At 41.2% G+C, this 20,625-nt stretch overlaps 1 protein-coding gene across 4 annotated transcripts in view; it reads left to right on the forward strand.

Moving 5' to 3' along the window:
* DCAF6 (DDB1 and CUL4 associated factor 6) overlaps positions 1-20,625 on the forward strand; it is a 525,140-nt gene that overhangs the window by 176,290 nt on the left and 328,225 nt on the right. For all 4 annotated transcript variants that reach the window (XM_085622996.1, XM_085622997.1, XM_085622998.1 and 1 more), the window contains exon 6: positions 3,563-3,698. In XM_085622996.1, coding sequence (XP_085479122.1) covers positions 3,563-3,698 — 136 coding nt within the window. The remainder of the gene's footprint in view (positions 1-3,562; positions 3,699-20,625) is intronic.

Genomic DNA, 20,625 nt, shown 5'->3' on the forward strand with positions numbered 1-20,625 from the left:
TCTATCTATCTATCTATATATATATATATATATATATATATACATATATATATATATATATATATATATATATATATATATATATATATATATATATATATATATATATATATTTATTATCTACTGGCGGTCGCCAGTAGATACTTATAGTTACAACCTAGTTTCCATAGGAAATCTCAAAATTCTATTTTGAATAACTTTGGCGCCGGTTGATGAATCCTCGCGAAATTTTCAAAACTAATGGGGCGCTCCGCTCAGCTCCTACCCTGAAAGTCTCGGGGTGATTCGTCAAGCGGGGGCCGAGAAAAAGGGGGGGGTCCCAAAACACGTTTTCCCCATGCATTTTTCCATAGGACCTTTAGTCGCAGCTACAGCCCGAACGGCTGAACAGAATTACGTGAAATTTGGCAGAGAGGTAGCCATAAGGTCAAGGAAGTGCCTTTTGCAGGTCTGGTGTAAATCTGTTCAGTATTTCCTGAGAAAATAGCATTTAAAAGCATATCAATATCTATACATGCGCACCGTGCGCGCACTGTGCGCGCACCCTGCCGTGCGCGAGCGCAATTCTGATTGGTTGTTAGATGTCGGTAAACATTCGAATCGTTCGAAACCAGGAAGTGTCGGCTGCCATTTTGTCTCTCGCAGTCTGAGGGGGTGAGAAAAAAAAGGTGGAGAACGTGAAAAGGGGGCAGAGTGGACAGTTCCTGACCCCCTAGCCTTGGTCAGGGGGTCACAGAAGGACCCCCAAGGGAGAAAATTATTATTATTTTTTTAAATCGCGAGGTGCGCGCACCCTGCACGCACGGCACGCACTGCGAACCGTGGGTGCTAGGTGCGCGAAGCGCACCGTGTGCCCACAGCGCGTGCACGGTGTGCAAAGGGCACCGTGCGCGCAGGGTGCGCGCACCTCGCTATTTAAAAAAAATAATAATAATTTCACGGTGCGCGCACGGTGAAAAACCTGAAAAAATTAATAATAAATACATAACTTAGCATTTAAAAAAACGTACAAATTCACTGAAAAAACCATAGGTTTCACACACGTTATAGTTACGAATTAGCATTTAAAAAACCTTGCAAATTCACTTAAAAAAACCATAGGTTTCACACATGTTATAGTTAGCTGGACATTTCACTCGTAAAAAACCAATGAAATTCCCCCGTTATAGTTACTGCAGGCAACTATAACTATGTAATATATGTATAGCTAAAGATTAATGGAAGAAGACATGGGTAAATAAGTGTCTAAATACAGTGATGTAATATCTGACGTCATCAGCAGAGGATTGCCGTCGCGTGATTTATAGTTGCCTGCAGTAACTATAACGGGGGAATTTAATTGGTTTTTTACGAGTGAAATGTCCAGCTAACTATAACATGTGTGAAACCTATGGTTTTTTAAGTGAATATATATATATATATATATATATATATATATATATGTCTATTATTGCCGAGAAGCATTATTTTGAGTAGCAAAATCAGGTCACTCAGGGAGGCAGTCCTCTTCTGAACTATGCATGTGTGTGTTCACTGTAATGGATGAAGAAGTGTGGTTGAGGTTATCTTGAATAAATCCTGCCTGATATTCAGTAGAAAAAGGGGGCTGTGGTCTTCTGTGAGCATTGAATTCAGTATGACATTCTTGCCTTTAGTCAGGGGAGAGTTGTGGTGGCTGGTGGGAGTATGGAGAATAGATGAGGGAAGAATGGAAATAAAGTAACGTAATTTGGTACTTTTGGTTTTGTGTCGAAGGAGATCTACCAACTTACATACCTCAATATCTACTTGAATATGAAGATATTGTCTCAGCATTCTCATCCAAATGATTTATTTAACCCCAGAATTGAATGTATTGTTCAGAGGCAACGCACGCAGTCAGTCTTTCAGAGAAGCTGCTTGTGCTGTGATGGAGCAAGCCATCTGGTTGCTAGCCACCATAAGGTTACCAGTTAAGTGGAGGGATGGGATAACTTAAGCATCCCTCTCCTAATCCAGTGGGACAAAGCTTCTGTTTGTTATTACAATAATGGATTAAACTCTCTTTCTATCAATGAGTTCTTAAATTGGTTGCAAAAGGAATTCCTTGCAAATTTACCCATCTTCTGGGTAATTGTCTGCACAAAATGTTATCATGGAAACAAAGTTTTTTTGATTTAAAGTATTAATGTAATTGCCCTCAAATGAAAAGAATAAGTGGAATGCTTCCACTTTTGATATGGACCTGCGGATAGATCAAGCGGTCCATCCTGCTGCTATTCAGTAGTAGTTTACCGAAAATAAACTGCATATTTGAGAGTACCATTTACCCAAATGAAGGTACTCTTAGAGGTTCAATCATTCGGCCTAACTCAAAATATATTACAAAAATTAGTTTTGCTATTAAGGGAACCCTGCTGAGCCCTTATGAAGACACTACCAAAAAGCTGTCCAATACAGGGATCAAAACATGGAGAACACACCTGGTAGGCACGACGCCTAGATCCCCAAAACAACACAAACGGACAAGAAAGGAGAGACTGTGAAATCTTCTCCCACTAAAGATTATCCCTGTCAAGTGCTTTTAAGTCCCCCTGGAAGGCCTGAACTACAAAGACTGTTTTGGATACTCCTAACAGATGTTTGTTGAAAAATCATAGTTATGATGCCAAAAAAAAGGTCCCTACCCTACTGATGGATTATTAGTATCTCCAATGTGTCTACCGGAAAATGTAAAGCAAATGTTTTGTTGCACAGTGTATAAACACCGCACATTGAGAAGTTTGAAGCCAAAAGTGGTTGCTATAAATTCTACAACGTAAGTACTGTAAGTGCTCTGTTGAACCACTTTTAATTTCAGTAAAGTACTGTTGCTTTTTGCCACAGATGAATCCCTGTCAGTCTTCAGTCAATTTGTGCAATATTTTACAGTAGGTTAGTACTGCTAAATTAAGGAAATGCCTCTATTTAAAGAATGATACATTGAAAGCAAAGCTTAATTCACACACAAGTAAGAAATAAAAACCTCATGACGTGCCCTGGTTGAGCTATTTAATCTTTTTGTCTTTGTTACAAAGAGGAAAAACAGTCACTCATAATTAGTGTGCTGAGTAGTATATAAACCTATAAATGTTTCATCACTTCAGGGGACCATATATAGCTCCAGAAACAAACATTAAAGAAAGGTCTGGGTTTCGTCATTTCTTGCTAAAGGAAGAGATGCATTGACTTGGGTAAAATAATGGTCAATATCTAAACATTTCTAGACCGCAATCCAGTCCAAATGATAAACAAAATGTATTTTACCATTCACTTTCAGCTTAACATAGGAGCTCCGGAATTCCTACAGGAGGGTTCATTAGTAAGGGCTGGAAACTTGTAAAATGATTGAATCATCTTTAAATGTATTGCTGAAAGTCCGCGATGTGGTTTTAATCTAAAACATACACTAGTGTGGTGACAATATTTTGGGGAAGGGATTAAACTGTACAATGCCTGTTCCCGTATAGTAATTCATGCACAGAATAGGTTTAATAAAAATGTATTTCCATAATACATTCTGAATGACCTGTTTTTTCTTCAGGATATTTTAATTAACTGTGGACGAGCTGCTACATCTATTGCAATCTGTCCCCCATTACCTTATTATCTTGCTGTTGGTTGTTCGGATAGCTCGGTGAGAATATATGATCGTCGAATGCTAGGAACAAGAGCAACAGGTATGAAATCTAATGGTATCACAAACTTTGTATGTTTTTCTTAATAATGTATACATTACACTAATTGCCTGTACCAATGAAACTACTTTCTTCATAATGCAGTGTTTGATATAATTCATAAAAGGTTAGGCATTCTCAAGGGTCTAGTGGAATCCCTTTAAAATACATCTATAATGAGCATACATTAAAAAAATCAAAACAATCTTTTACCTTGCAAAATCTTCGGGGCATACGCAGGTTCTTACATTTATTTTCTGTCAAACAGTAATCCTAAATTGTGAAGCTCTGGCGTCTTTTCTCCTTTGGCTCCAGATTAAAGGTACTGTTGCTAAAATGGCACCCCTAATTTTTGTGCCCGGTGTGGAAGAAAAGAGAGTTATACATTAATGGTGGACATTATTTAACTTGCATAACTTATGATGCAGACAACTGCAAGCACTGCATTGGGCTGTTTTTCAGAAGATTAAATGAAAGAGAAAGTAGGCTCCTACAAGTAAACATCATCTTTTTATCTACTTATGCAGATATTCCTTCCAACAGGGAATCAGCTAGGCCCTCTACTGAAGCCTCTAAAGTATTATGTAAATGTAAATGTATGTGTCTTGTAAAGCGCACTGCTGCCCTGAGGCGTCCTGGCGCTGTAGACCGCTGGGGAACCCGTCCAGGCTATCCCTGTGAGATGGTCCCTCCTGGGTATCTCCAAGGTGAAACCAGGCATCCCCGGCGAATGTGGGGGGCCGTTGTGGAGATGAGGCAAGCTAATGCCCAGAGTCGCCGAGTGTGATCCCTGGTTAGAGTAGGCACCGAAGCGAGAATTATCGAGTCCGCTGGCCCTGGTCCACGACCCTGCCGCGTCGGGGATTGAACCCTGGTCCCGGGCCGTCCTCTGCTTCTGGGTCTGCTTCCTCTAACCAGTGAGCCACACCTCTCCACTTATGTGAGTAAACAGAGTTCTCAGTCTCCTCCTTAGGAGCTGTGGGATGCCTCACAAACTATGTTGGATTGTTGCTGGGGATCAGTGAGATGCCTGGCTATGTCTACGTGAGATGGCAATGTTTTTCTCATGTTTGGTTTCCTGATCAACATGTCTTAAATTGGCCCTTAAATACTGTGTGCCAAGAGAGACTCAAAAAACGATTCCAGTACGAGCAATCTTTGTTTGCAACAGTTCCTCCTATTTGACATTTCCATGCAAGAGTCAGTCTGATCACGTTGACTTTGGTCTCTTTCTTGTCTAAAGTCAAAGTTTTTCCAATAGACTAATGCAGCCTCAGAAAAGACTCACAAAGTATGCCGTCAAGACATGGCTTCAAGCGTCCTGCAGGATTGGTTGTTTAGCAGGCAGGTCTTGACTCTCTCTTATTCAGGTTCAGATGAGTGAAATCCCTTATTTGCTGTATATACACCTCAGATCATCTGCACCTTCACCTTTAGGTGATGTCATATAATTTGATGACATTCTCAGCAGGTCAGCAGAAATGTTAAATATAACTATGTCTGTTACATGTCAGAGCATCGGTTATAGTTAAGGTCCTGGAACATATGATAGAGCCTCAAAATATGGTACCTCTAATGCCAGACTTTATGGAGTTTGCATAGCAAATATTTTGATTCTGCCTTTGTATGGATTGTTCCTTTAAAGGCTAGAGTGGAAGCACAAAGGTCCTTCTCAGGGATCAATTGTTTCACTTAGGCTAGCATACTGTAGGATTTAGAGTCTTTTCTGCAGTGAAGTGGAGATTTACATACCTTTCTCCTGTATTTTCTTCAGGGTCCCAGGACAAGGGTATATAGAGGAATAGACCTTTTAGGATAAGAGATCTGTACAACAAGAGCTCTGTGAATAGGCATGCCAAGCTGTGCAACATGTTTAGGTAGACACAGTGGCTTCCTTTGGGTTAAGTTTGAAGGGTTGGTGCAGCAAAAAACTACCCGATGTAGATGCCAGGCATGACATCCAAGGACTTTCTCTAAGATGGTTTGTTGTCTGCCAGAACTTGGACATGAAGGCTAGCAAAAGATATTTTGTATTTCTTTTCTGTAAGGAATTTGTTTGTTTGCTAGGCAGACTAAGGAATAGAATGCAACTGTGACCTGACCTTAAAATCAGTTGGTCTAAGGTAAAATAAACATCTTTCTTTGAATTAACCTTTACTGTCCTGTGGAATCAAGGTTATTAAAGATTTTAGACCGCTCAGTAACAACATCAAATGCGCCATCGGGGGTTTAGACACTCCCCAAAAGGAGAAACCCCATTGTGTATATGTGCAAGTATTACATGTTGTGTTGCTCTAACACACCTCTTACTGTGCATTACAATATTTTGGACTACAGGCCATTCTAGTGGAAGACTTTCTCTTGTGACACAAAACTTGCCTGGAAGATTTAGATTTAAAATACAAACTGTTAAACATGATCCACTGGGAAGATTTGTAACCCTGTCAGGATATTGGGAGGGCAGGCCACTGAATATTATGTCCCTCTATGTACCTCCAAGACTGCATTCTCCCACCTTTGCAGATCTTGGGTCACATATACTCAACCTACACGAGGGAGAACTACTTATAGGGGGCGACTGTAATGCGGCCCTTAGCGGAGAATGGGATCGATGGCCAGCAAAACAAAGGGAAAGTCCACGGGAAGGCCCTCGAAGAATTTCTGAGGGCTATGGGCCTTGTTGATGTGTGGAGGGTGTATAATCCCACAGCCCGCAAGTATACTTTTCACTCTGGGGTTCATGGAAGTCTGTCCTGTATAGACTATATATTTGGAATGGCAGACCAGTTCTCGATGTTCGGGGGTGGCTCACCTCCCGAGGGGTATCTGGAACCACTCTCTACTTATTGCACTGTATGGTGGTGCACCTTCTCCCAGGGGATAAGGGATGCCACTTAATCCTTGGTACTTGAAAATACCGATTGTAAGGGAAGGCTTAACTGAAGCGACCAGAAATTATTTCAACGAAAACGAGGGGTCGATGGACTCAGCCCAAATAATGTGGGAAGCATACACTGCAGTAATCAGGGGGCAGGGAATCTCTTCATTAGCCGGTCATAAAAAAGAAAAACAGAAACAACTGGTAGCAATAGAAGAGGAGATTTGGACATTCGAATCCGAGGTAATATTGACAAATTCCCCAGACATTGAACACAGATTACTGATTAAACAGAAAGAATATAAAGATATTGCTGAAGAAGCAGCAAGAGCACAACATCAAGCCACTCAACACTGACTATACGAAGTGGGAGATAAGGCTAGTGTGCTGCTAGCGTGGTTAGAGAAACGTGAAAAAGCTGCCAGATGGGTGTTCGAAATTACACCAGACGGGTGGGCCCCACTTAGAGACAGGCAGGAAATAGCAGAGGCCTTCGCAACATATTTCACTCACCTATATATGCCATCAGTGAAGGGCACTCAGATTGGGACCCAAGAGCTGCTAGCTACTCTCAGTCTGCCCCCCCTTGGATGATACAGATAGGGAACGTTTGCAGTCCGAACTGACCCAAAAGAGGTGGTACAGGCAATTGGGGCTTGAAAGGCAGGAAAAGCTATGGGCCCTAGTGGCCTACCAATTTAATTATACAAACTAACAGCATCCACAATCGCCCCATACTTGATGCGGTTGTATCAAGAAAGCGTAACACAAGGTACCCTACCTGATAGTCAATATCGTCGATATACACAAAAGTGGGAAACCACCAGAAAATGTAATTCATACAGGCCCATATCCCTGCTGAACACAGAAGTTAAGTTTCTCACCAAAATCCTCGCAACTCGCTTGTCTCCCCTGTTGCACAAATTAGTCCACCCCGATCAATCGGGCTTCATCCTGGCTAGAAATACACCACTCACCCTGCGGCGCCTCCATGGAGTACTTTAGAAGGCTGGGAACATTAGGGAAGAGGGTGTTATAATGTAATTAGATGCCAAAATGGCATTTGACATGATTGACTTTCCCTTTTTATTTGCGGTTTTGGAGAGATTCGGATTTGGCAGAAATTTCTTGTCGTGGATATGGCTTCTCTACTCTGATCCCCTAGCACAAGTCACAGTAAATGAGGGAAGGTCATTGATCTTCAAATTGCAGAGGGGGACAAGGCAGGGCTGCCCACTCTCACCATTAATATTTGCACTGGTGTTAGAGCCGCTGGCAATATGGATTCGAGGAGATCTGCTCATAAGGGGACTCAAATGGACAGAGGATTGGGAGGACAGAATCTCCCTGTATGCAGATGACATACTACTCTATCTAGCTAACCCCTTCTCCTCCATACATAGAGGACTGCATACATTTACCCTGTTTCAGAAATACTCATAATATACCATAAAATGGGACATTGCTATTTAGGAAATGCAAAATGGAATGTACAAAAAAATGAGAATTCCTAATAGTGATTCCAGGGAATCCCTATTAGGAAATTGCTATTTAGGAAATGCTAAATCATTCATTCATATGGGCCGTACGCATGGTTTTTCATTTCCAAATTTGCGATTTACGAATAGGAAATCGCAAATTAGGAAATGCAAAACCAAGGGTGCCTATGGGCCTAAGGACCCCCACACCTTGATGCACCCCCCAAAAAAGTGGTGTACATGTAAAGCACACAAATGCCCTAGGAGCATGTCCACTTTACAAAAAAATGCTTTTTGGGTGTCCATCGACTTGGAGGTTCATGGTAACTGCATTTCCTAAATGCCCACTTTGCGTTTAGGAAATGCTTTGTACATGCATCCGTATTTGCGATTCCCTGATTAGTGAATCGCTAAATGCAATTTCTACTGAGTTAAAATCGCATTTTGCGACCGCGTTTAGGCCTTTGTACATATTTTAAGGCAATGTTGCATTTCTTAATGGACCGAAATTGCGATTCGATCTGTTAAGAGATGCAATTTTCTTTCGTACATCTGGCCCAAAATGTTTAATGCACGCATCAGATACCCGGTGTGTTAAGTATGACATAACAAGGAATTTTGACACCCTCAGTTATGGCATTAGTAGGTTAGGAAATAGTACAACCTGTTATTTACGGTTCATGCATTCTGGTCCATATAATAAGCTTGCACCCTCTTCTTGGTGCCAGTCATTCCCACTTGGCCTTGATGGGCCAACTTCACCAATCACATCCTCAAATCTGCTGAGGGAGGGGGAGGGGGGGGGGTCATTAAATTCTCTCCCAAAACTAACTCCCCTTCCACAGACAAATCATCCTTGACCTTGAAGTAGGACTTCAGCTCATTAACCACATTTCTCTCCCGTGGCCAACACTCTGCACCGAACTTCCTAAGAGCTACCTATGCTCTCTATACAAAGGCTCAGGACTTTCTTTGATGTCATTGACTAAATCAGCCTTAGGCTTGATGCCCACTCCTGAAAGTACATGTCCCAAATGCTCCACTTCTGACAGCATAAATTGTCACTTCTCCTTCTTTACAATAAACCCATGATATTGCAAAGTTCTCAACACTTGACTCAACACTTTCAAGTGACTCTCCACGTCATCAGTGAACACCAGGATACCATTTTGGTATGCCATCATCTGCCTACTTTGCCCAACCAGTTTAAACATTAGTTTTTGAAAAACTGACATCACTGAAGCCAGGCCAAATGGCATTTGCAAAACTCTGAACGCCCCATGGAGTGCTGAACACGGTCCAAGACTTAGGCTCCTCATGTAACTCTACCTTGTGAAACACCGCTTTCAGATCTAAGGTGGGGAATACTTTGGTACCTCCCAGTTGAGACAATATTTCTTGAATTTCTGGAAGAGGAAAACAGTCCACCAATATATTATGCACAGCCTCATATCCCCATTCTACTTTTTTGCCACAGCAATGGGTGAGATCCATTTAGAAGAATCAACTGGCTCTATGACTCTTTCTGAACATAAATTATCTAGATGCTCTTTCAGGTGACTCCTAATACTCAGTGGAACATTCCTGACCTTGTGGACCACTGGAATAGCTCCATCTTTTAATACTATTTTACCTTTGAACCTATTGACCAACCCTAGGTGATCTGCAAACAAGAAATCATGCATACCCAGTAATTAATCCACAGACTGATGCACAAAAGAAAGAAGACGAGTGGTAACTAGTTAGATGGGACATTCAGTACCCGGTTTCAAAATCATTCCAAACACTCACTGATCCCTCCAACCAAGGATAGTGTGACTTTTTTTGTCACATAAATCTTGGTAAAAATAGACCTATCTTTATATGGAAAAAAAGGAAGATAACTCATCATGTCAATGGTTTGCCCTCCAAACGCCACTGTACGTATGTCAGGAAGACATGCCCCGTATTCCTTCCAATACAACTTGTCTGTGATGATTGTGATGGGAGAACCAGAACCTACCATGCCTTCTACCTCCACATCACCTACACCAACATTACAAACAGGGTCACCTCCCCATGTCCATTTTGATGGGTTCCAGCATTTTGATTGACAAGACCACTCTACTATCAAAATTTCATCTTCTCATTATGCCCTTTTGGGGAACACTCCTCATTAATGGTTACCACCTGCTAGGTATTTTTACACACTGGCAAAATGCCCGACCTTTTTACACAACAAGATTTCCAACCAACTGGGAAAACCTTGGCATTTGCTAAATGTGAACTAGAACCATGTCTGCAACAGGATGAACTTGACTTCATAGGCATTTTTCCAAATTTCTTTTTGTCCTTTGATGAACCAGAGTTGAGATTTGACCTTGAAAATATTGCATTAGCCTGTTCCACCTCTGTAAGTTTTCTGCACTTGTTCAACTCTTTTGAAGCCATCACCGATCTTTCTGTCCCTTTAGCAATTTCCAGAATTTCTTGTAGATTGGGATTGCAGCAACAACATTTTTTTCTTGAATGCATTTATCATGACAATTAACCATTATCTGGTCCCTAAAGTAATTGCCAAGATTGCCATTGAATTCACATGTTGGAGCACTCGTAATTCTGCTAGAAAGTTATCAATCAATTCATGTTGCAGTTGCCAATCTGTTAAGGACCTGACGTTCAACTTTTACACTTGTATCATCCTTAAAGTGGTTGTTAAATCTATAAATGGCTTCTAAATATACATCCCCCTCCACCCCAGACAGTTGAATGGCAGGAGGCAAATGGTCAAAAATCTTCTGACCTTCGGCTCCTAAACGGTTATAAAGTAAAGCCATTTTTTTTGTGAGATCAAACCTAGATCCATCAATAGCATTAAAATAACTGTCTAAGTTTTTGAACCATTGTTTCCATTTTAACTTGTGAACACCTGGTTCTGCAAGAAATGCTGTGGGATTAGTATTCTGCATTTTGTAGAAACACTGTACTTTTTCTGTGTAGCAAATCATTAATAAGTGAAGTAAATATCTTTTAGGGCAACACAGTAAGAATATGTGCACCACATTGAGTTAAATATAAGTTCCAGGGTTGACCAATCCTAGACCCTCAACACTTGGGAAAATCAGGAGCAGATAACATTCCTGAGCCCACTGTGCCGTGTTTTCACTTTCACAATGAGGAGGCTGGAGCAAGATCCAAGAAAGGGGAATATCACACACACACAAGAATAGGAAGGTAAATCTTTTGATGTTGATGCATAGAAATCCACCATCTGCTGAGTAAATGCACAGCGCTGCTCTTGGGTCAGCGCAAGGTGAAGAATAGCAGAGCGTGTGGCGTCTGCAAACACACCCAGGCTTGCGGTGAGGGGCGAGCGGCAGTGTTCCTTGAATGCGAGGCACGCTAAGGACTTGAAATAGAACAAAACACGCGACCACCTGCAGATACACACAGGGCAGGCTTTAGGGCAGTGTGACCGGTGCAGCTGTACTGATCGCTGACCTGGAAGGGGGCGCCGCTGACCTCAAGTGGGGCACTGTGTTCATCAAGATCTTACACTTTAAAAGCAGCTGATGCACACTTCTTGTGCATCCCGATTTCAGGCAGCAATAAAAGTGTCAAGGTAGCTCTTATGATTAATGTTCCTGCTAGAGAGAGAGAATGGAGTTTTTTCGAGTGGCAATTAAGCCTCGCCATAAAGTAGCGCAGAGGGTTAATATGCCTCCTGCAAAGAACAGATCTGTATTGAAAGTGGATAGCTGAGTAGTTTTGTAAAGCCAACCTTTACCAGTGCTTTAAAAAAATGTTATGTATGCGAGAAAGGGGGTGTGAAGAGATGAGGGGCCCTTTTGGCGGGTGGCTGTGAGGGAATCTGAGGAGGTCATGGGGGGGTGCTAAAAAAGATTGTTGCACCTTGCGCCACCAGAGGTAAAGCCAGCCCTGGATACACACCAGGCTCGCAGCAGTGCTCTGTGGAACGGTAGGCATGTGTGGAAAATGAGTTGCGGTCCGCAGAGTAATTGCACTCCTTGCAGGTCAGATAACGTGCTTAAATCACACTGAAGGCCGAGCTAGTGAAGAGAGATAAATAATTTGACAGCTCACCAATCTGAGTTTTCTGTTCATTTTCAGGTTTCCACTCCCTTTTTTATTTAACTTGAGCAGCAACCGCTTGATTTTTTTTCTTTTTCTTTTAAGAGTCTTTTTATTAAACTTTTGTCAGTTGCAGTGTACAGTGTATCAGATACAGGATGCTTGATAACATGAAATCTAAAACCTAACCGTTGCTGGATATTTCTTCCAGCATTTCGGACACAGAAATATTCTCTATACATCAATAGGATTGCATTACCAATCAGTTTCCCAATATTCTGACGTACCTTCCAAAGCATGCCTTAGTGATTTACTTATGAGCTAGTATTCAGCTCACATACCTCTCTCATTCAGCAAACACTTGATTTGTGCTCAAAAGACCTTTAAAATGCTGTACAACGTGCTGTTCGGGGTCCGCAGTCTGTTCCAGGCTCCATAACTCGTTGCCAAATCATGTTCCATCAAATGAACACAGGCAGATGCAAATATGTATAGTTGAAGGTTGATACCAAGAAACACAATGGACAGCACCTGGTAAACCCTGGCGACTGGTCCAGATCCCCACAGTAACTGCCAGGATCTGGAACACTCACCAGGGAACACTCGAATGAATATTCTATAGTTGAAGTGACCTCCCAACCCAAAAGCCAGACCATAACACTAGCTCGGACAAGAAACCTTGTGTAATTCCCTCAGGGTAGGTCTTGGAGATAAAACACACTGGAGAAAAGGATGTGGGCAATGGGTTTGGACATGTCATTCATATTTGCCAGCAGCCATCCTCCATTGCGATATTCCTGTGTGGCAAAGTTCCCAAAACCTGTGGCAAAAGAAAAAATCACAAGGGAGAAAAACACCAAAATTGAGAAGTTATGGCTACATTGTTTAGAAGGTTGGGGACTTTTGTCCTTACACCTTTACTTGTTAGAATGGTTCACTTTGTCCATCACTGTAGTTGTCTACAGTAGAGAATCTTGTCACTTCTTCAACCAATTATGCACTACTCATACAATCCACATCACTTTGGTAACCACATCATACCTGCGAGACCTGTCCCTCTCCTCCATTCTACTGATACCCGTTCCCCTTACTGTTCTCTAGTGAGACTTGCCCTGTTCCATTAATGTCAGTATTTTAACTTTGCTAGAAATGTGTGTGACCACAGGGCTCATTGACCATCTTTAATGGGCCCCAGGGAGTCTGTGCAGTTGCTGTAATGACATCAGGGACACTGGCAGAGCCTTAAGTGTACCCCTCTCAAACCACACATGTGGACATTCCTGGAGACCTCAAGGTGCTATTAGTGAGGGCTTTAAAACTTGAATAAGAATTTGGTTGGAATGTTTAGTCACTGAAACCCATATGATGAGGGTCATTCTGTCTTCCGTATGTAACCTAGTCCTATGTTCTGTCACATTCTGCTCACTTTTCTCCTGTTCTCTCTGTATTACATCCTGCTTTGTGTTGTTTCTTAAGTCCACATGCAACCCATCTCTTCTCCTTGTAGTGTTCCATTGTGGGATTTCTAAGCCCCTGTTGCCATATTGTGGCAGATTGCTGTCCATGGTAATAAGTTCACTTTGGAACCATTGTCACCATTAGTGATTCTATTCTAAATTGATGCTACATCTGTGCTTAGCTGAAATATAAAAAAGCAATTAAATGTAATAACATCGGTACACCTTTATGAACTTATGCATCCATCAGCCACCAATAACCAGGCCTGCATCTCCCACCCACACCCATGTTTTTATCTGCGCCCAAGTATTTATCCATCCACCAAACTATTCCTTACATCCATCTAGCTACCCACAATCATGCATGTATCCACCTATATATGCACTCATAACTATCCAACAGTTCATCAATGTACGTATCCGCACTGGCTACAGTCCATCCATGCTTCATTAATTTGCATGTATCTGTATGTGTTGTATGACATTCCTGCAAGCATAGAAATCTTTTGTGCTACTGTTAGTGCCTCTGTGTGTGGGTCTATGGGTGACTATGTATGCGTTTTCTGTTGATGCATCAAACCATATTACAGAACCTGGTACAGTTAATAAAGAAGGAACACACTTGCCATAAGCCAGACTTATCAGCTTTGTTTATACTGTGTAAATAAAAAACCTTTGTCAGACTTTCGAACTTACACTGTGTGACTCACAGTTTCATACCTCGTCACATGGCTACAGGATGAAGAGACACAATCTCATTGTGAACTGGAAACACCTTGCGCAGGAAAGTTTTCCAGCTCAGGCTCCAATTTAACCTCCCCGGACTAGGAGGTGGCGTCAGTCGAATTCGTTATTGCTCTGGGGAAGAGTAACTATGGCTGTTTATGGAGAAAGGGGGTCTAAAACCCACTCACCAATACCCCATCCCCTCGCCAAGGCCGCATCCAATTCTTCCTGTACACTCATACTGTGAAAAATATTCCTAGGTTGGCAGGTTTGCTGCTGAATCCCTTCTTTAAAAAAATAGACTCTAATTTCCCTTCTACCTCTGTTTGTGTGCTCTGTTGTCTGCAGCAGCATATACGGTGACAACAGACTATTTCTCTAAAGAATTAATGCAAAGCTCCCACTTATGTCTTTATGCACTTGAGCATTACATCACAAAGCAAACCAGAATATTCAGACTCGCCTCTTTAAAGAAAGCTACATCACAATGCATTAACCATCCTCAACCCAGCTTCCTCTCCCATCCCTCGTTGACTTTATGCTCGTCTTTCACCATGTACAGCACTTCGTTGCCTTTTGGCTTGGTTCGCGCTAGAAATGCCACATACATACATACATACAAACGAGTGCTGTGTTTTAGGGTAACTAGAAATAGGTATGTCTTCAAAACCGAGAAGAATGGAAGGCTTAGATTATGTAAACTTATTAAGTCCATGAACAAGTTTAAATAAGTTGTTCTTCTTTATTGAAGATAGCACGGCAGTACATCCATCCAGCTGCAGGGTGACTTACAACTGACACCACCACTGGCCAGATCCGTCCCTTGTTCCATACTGGAACTTAGAACACATGTGAAACATAACACAGCGCATGCCACTGCCAACTCTGTACAATACTTAAAGATACATACACATTTAAAATACAACATATCCCCCTCCTTCAAACAAAACAAAACAAGAAAATAAACTAAAATAAAATAAATAAATAAAACAACAATTAGAACAATAAAAGAAAATTAAACATAATCATTCAACTTCTTGGGAAAAAACGTTATCCGGTCAGAAGATCTGTTCTTAGAACAACCAGGATCATTTCCCTTTACACCTCCTGATTCTGCCATAGGACCAACCTCACATTCATAGATACGTATTGATTCATCAGACACATCATTTAAAGTACCATGCCTAACATTGAGAGGACACTTTGCAACTCTTCTAGTGTTCCAGACTTTCCCATCTTGAGTAGCAACTGAGTTCCTAAATACTCTTTTGACTTGAATTGCTTTACCATATCTACTGGAACCTTTACAGATGATTCCTGGTTTTCGAATTCTCACCCAATCCCCAACTCTAAAACTAGGAACACAAGTCCTCCACTTCTTATCAAACCACAAACAAGTTTTCATCTGTTTATTCTTCACCCTTGAAGCAACATCCTCAACACTCTCATTGCTCTTAATTTGCTTCACACACTTATCTCGAAACCACCAAGGACATATTTTAGAGGATGGCTCTCTTCCTTTCAACAATCTGAACAGACTCACTTCAGTAGTAGTATGAGGGGTTATTCTGTATAACCATAATTTTTCTCTTACTGTATTCAACCAATTCTCCCCTTCTTTCATGGACTCAACAATAAAATCCTTCAATACTCTGTTAAACCTTTCTACCTGTCCATTTTCATGCGGTCCATACAAAGAAGTAAGAATATGTTTGATCCCACACTCTTTAACAAAATCTTTCATTTCCATTGAGGTAAATTGCACTCCGTTGTCAGTAACTAAACAAGAAGGACAACTTTCTCGTGCAAAAACTTCTTTTAAAAAATTCAAAACCACATCTGTGGTAACTTTGTTCACAAATTTCACTTCCGGCCATTTCGAATGATAGTCTACCAGCACTAAAGCAAATTTACATCTTTCCGGGAGCATGTTGAATGGACCTGAAATATCAAAAGCTAACCTTTGCCATGGTTCCTTTGGCCACTCTACCATCCTTAAAGGAGGAGTTTTAACACTGAGCATCCTTTCACTTGAAACACATTGTTCACATTCCCTTACTTCTCGATCAACCAACCTATCAACCCCAGGCCACCAAAAAAAATTCCTAATCAGGAGTTTCATGGATGAAATCCCTTGATGTGTTTTGTGAGCAATCTTAAGTATAACCTCTTGCATGTCTTTTGGGGGAATGCACTTACCATTCTTAAACATGAAATTGCCTTCTACTTCTAATTCACCTGCAACCTTGAACCAAGGTAATAACTCCGGTCTGATTAAATGTTTTTTAGGCCAACCTTCCAACACAAACCTCTTGATGTTTAACCAATCCTCATCCTTATTGACGCTTTCTTCCCAAAAAGCTTCACTAATATCCTGAAACTGTGCAGGAATAATGTCATTAATGTTTAAAACAAAATCAATCTCCCTCACTACATTCACAACACTAGAAGTACATGGTAGCCTTCAAAGAAAATCGGCTGTAACGTTCCTCTTTCCTGGAACATATTCTGTCTTAAAATTATACTCCTGAAGCCTAGAAGAAAGCCTCGCAATTCTTGCAGTGGAATTCCACCCACCACCCAAAGACAAAATGTTGACTAACGGCTTGTGATCTGTTCTTAACACAAATTTTCTTCCCCAAACATACAACTTGTAATGCTCTATTGCCCAAACACACGCCAGTAGCTCTTTCTCAATCAAAGCATATTTTCTCTCTGACTCATTGAGAGTACGCGAAGCAAACGCCACATTCCATTCGTCTCTACTGTACCTCTACGAAAGTACACCACCGATGCCATATAAACTGGCATCTACTGTGATGATACACTCTTTATTAACACAAAATGGCCTCAAAGTGGGTGCACGCACTATATCCTGCTTAATATTTTCAAACGCTTTCTCCTGGTCACTACCCCAAATGTACTCAGTGTTCTTCCGTTGTAAAACTCTCAGAGGTTCCATTTTGCTTGCAAAATTGCTCACAAATTTGCTATAATATTCACACATCCCTGCAAAACTCAACAATTGTTCTTTGTTTTTAGGAGATGGGGCATTTGTGATGGCATCCACATTAGATTTCTTTGGTACAACCCCATCACCTGAAAGAGTGTGGCCAAGATACTCAACTGATTTTCTGTACAATTTACATTTACTTTCCTTCAGCGTAAGACCATTTCTCTCCAATCTACTACAGACTTCTCTAAGATGAGCTCCATGTTCCTCCTCATTTTTTGAGAAAACTAAAATGTCGTCCTGAAAACATTTCACAAACACATCTACATCTCTGAATATTCTAAACATAATCCTCTGAAAAACCGATGCAGCTGAAGGCATTCTGGTGTAACGATACAGGCCTTGTGGAGTGATAAACGCTGTAAGATTCTTTGACTCTTCAGACAGACAAATTTGATGATACGCAGACCTTAGATCTAATGTAGAAAAAACCTTTGCTCCCTCTAGCATTGACACCACTTCATTTATATTCGGAAGAGGATGACAGTCAATCACAATGTTTGAATTTAAAGACCTCAAATCAACACACACTCTCAAATTTTTGTCTGCTTTGCGTACCAAAACGATGGGAGAAACCCACTCTGAAGACTCAATCTCCTCAATAATGCCTTCCTCCGTAAGCTGTCTCAACATTTCTCTCAGCTCCTCTCTAACGTTGATAGGTACACCTCTCAACCTTTGTACTACAGGGCGTGCCTGAGGTTTCAAAATTATTTTGTGTTCAAAATCTTTCAGCTTACCCAATTTCTCACAGAAAACCTTTTTATACTTGTCTACTAACCTTTTCACTTTCTCATCATTGTCCAACACTGCCACCTTCCCATTTGAATATTGATCCCCAAGTATAACTGGTTCATCTGCTCGTGGATTTAGCATTATGCCTAGTTTCCACTGGTCTCGCCATCCTAGCACATTTACTCCTTTTATGGCAATGTACAATTTAATCTCTACACATCTACCCTTAAACCACAACTTGACGGTAAAATACCCTTCCATATCAATCCTAGTACCATCAAAACTCTCTGCAATGACATCACTAGCATGCAACTTTTCCCCAACACTTGCTTTCTTCAGCTTCTCTTCAAAATATTCTTTGGATATGATAGTCCACGGCGATCCTGAATCAGCCATGAGTTTTAGATCCACACCCCACACCTTGACCAAACATTTAGGAGACTCCAAAATAATCTCATTACCCGCACCTTTACTTACAATAGAAACCACAAAACCTCTCTCGCAAACTGCATTGACTTCATTTCCTTCCCTTCCTGACTCACAGTTATTAACTTCATTTCCACAAATAGTTGAAATTGACCGGGAAGTAGGGGTAAAAGTAGAAGGAACACTCCTTCTAATATCTCTGCACACCATGCTGAAATGACCCCATCTTCCACACTTCCTACACTCCCTGCTTATAGCAGGACACCCTCTGAATGATGCCAAATGTGTCTTGCTCCCGCATCTATAACACATGTTTTGACCACCCTGGTGCACATTACTCCTTAATGTATTCCCACTGTTGAACTTGTTACTTAAATATTTTTTCTCAGAACCCTCCTGCATGTTGCTTCCACCATGCGTGCTACTTTTCACGTTATTTTTTATAACACATACTTCCTCTACACTTTCACTCTTTTTACTATTCTGCCTGACTGTCTGCATCCAACTCTCTGACTGTTCCACTGCTTTTGCATTAGCAATAGCCTCTGTCAGGCTAGGATCCCCCATTACCCACAAGTTCTCTTGAACTTTCTTGTTCCTCACATGCACGATAATCTGATCCCTTATCATTTCATCTGCCATCATTCCAAATTTGCAATGTACACACAGAGCTCTTAACGCCGTTAAAAAGTCATCGAACGATTCTTCTTCCTTTTGCTTTCTTGTATAAAATTTAAATCTGTTCAGTGCGATACTTGTAGCAGGTTTGAATCTTTTTTCTAATCTCTGTAACGCTTCACTATACACATTAAGGTTCTCTTCTCCTACTTGAGGTGTCACTTGTGGTAATGCTCTGAAGACGTCTTGTCCTTCCGAATCCAAACAATGCAGTAAAATGCTTTTTTTCCTTTCCGCACCCATTCTCTCTCCGTCAATCGCTTTCATGTACGTCAGAAACTCTTCTTTCCACCTTGACCATGGTAGAGGTGGATCTCCCTTATTCTGTAAAAACTTTCCTGGAGGATCAAATTGCATCTTTATTTTACTCTTTTTCCTTCGAACACTAGTCCTTCCTTGCTCTTTACCTTTTCTGTCCTTGACTCTCTTCCTACATGTGACTTTACTGAATACTTCACTACCTGTGCGAAAGTATTACTTCATCCAATAATCCCTCTGTCTTTGCTTGAACAACGCACACCTTCTTTTATATTCTCCTCATGTGGAATAAGCCTTTGCGCATTTCCTTTTTTTTTTTTTTTATATATACATATAGATCTCTTCAAATGATCCTCCTCTTTTTTTTTTTTAATATGCTGCTTATCTTGTGCCACGAAAATATATGCACTGCTTATCCTCCTAATTTTCCTTCTCTTTTGCCAAAAAGCTCTACACCATGCGAAAAAACGAAAAAGATAAATCAAGAAAGTACTTCCCACCTTTTTAAACCGACACAGCTCTTCACTCCATATTTTACCCACTCAAAATGCAGTTCGCCGTTGCTTCCTTTTAACACAGAACTCGTACTGCTTCTCTTCCGCGTCGCGTACTGCGTCCTGCGTCGCCCTCGATAGACTCCGTTGCTAGGCAACGCTAATTCTTCCTCACGCTCCGCACGTCTCTGCGCGTTCTGCGTGATGACGATCACTGTTCGTCAGTACCTTCCTCCTTCTTGCTCCAAGACGTGATCGAAGAACGCTTCCTCCGTCCACGTTCTCGTCCTCGCTCCAACCGCACCAAGATGACGGTAACTTTATTTTTTTTCAAAGATTTCCTCGTATACTGCTTGTACTTCGCTTCAAATGTACAAATTGCTTCTCCAACGCCGCCTTACTTCCTCTGTAACACCGCTTCCATCACCATAACCTTGTTATTTTTCCTTTCGCTTCTTGCTTTTTATTGCGATCCGCTTCCTTCTCATTAAGCGTGGATCCAATTACTCTCAGTTCCCGTGCTTCCCTGACATGAGAGATTTTCCGCTCGTCGCCAATATTAAGTCCATGAACAAGTTTAAATAAGTTTTTCTTCTTTATTGAAGATAGCACGGCAGTACATCCATCCAGCTGCAGGGTGACTTACAACTGACACCACCACTGGCCAGATCCGTCCCTTGTTCCATACTGGAACTTAGAACACATGTGAAACATAA

Source organism: Triturus cristatus, chromosome 8 (assembly GCF_964204655.1).
Source record: "Triturus cristatus chromosome 8, aTriCri1.1, whole genome shotgun sequence".
NCBI classification, from domain to species: Eukaryota; Metazoa; Chordata; class Amphibia; order Caudata; family Salamandridae; genus Triturus; species Triturus cristatus.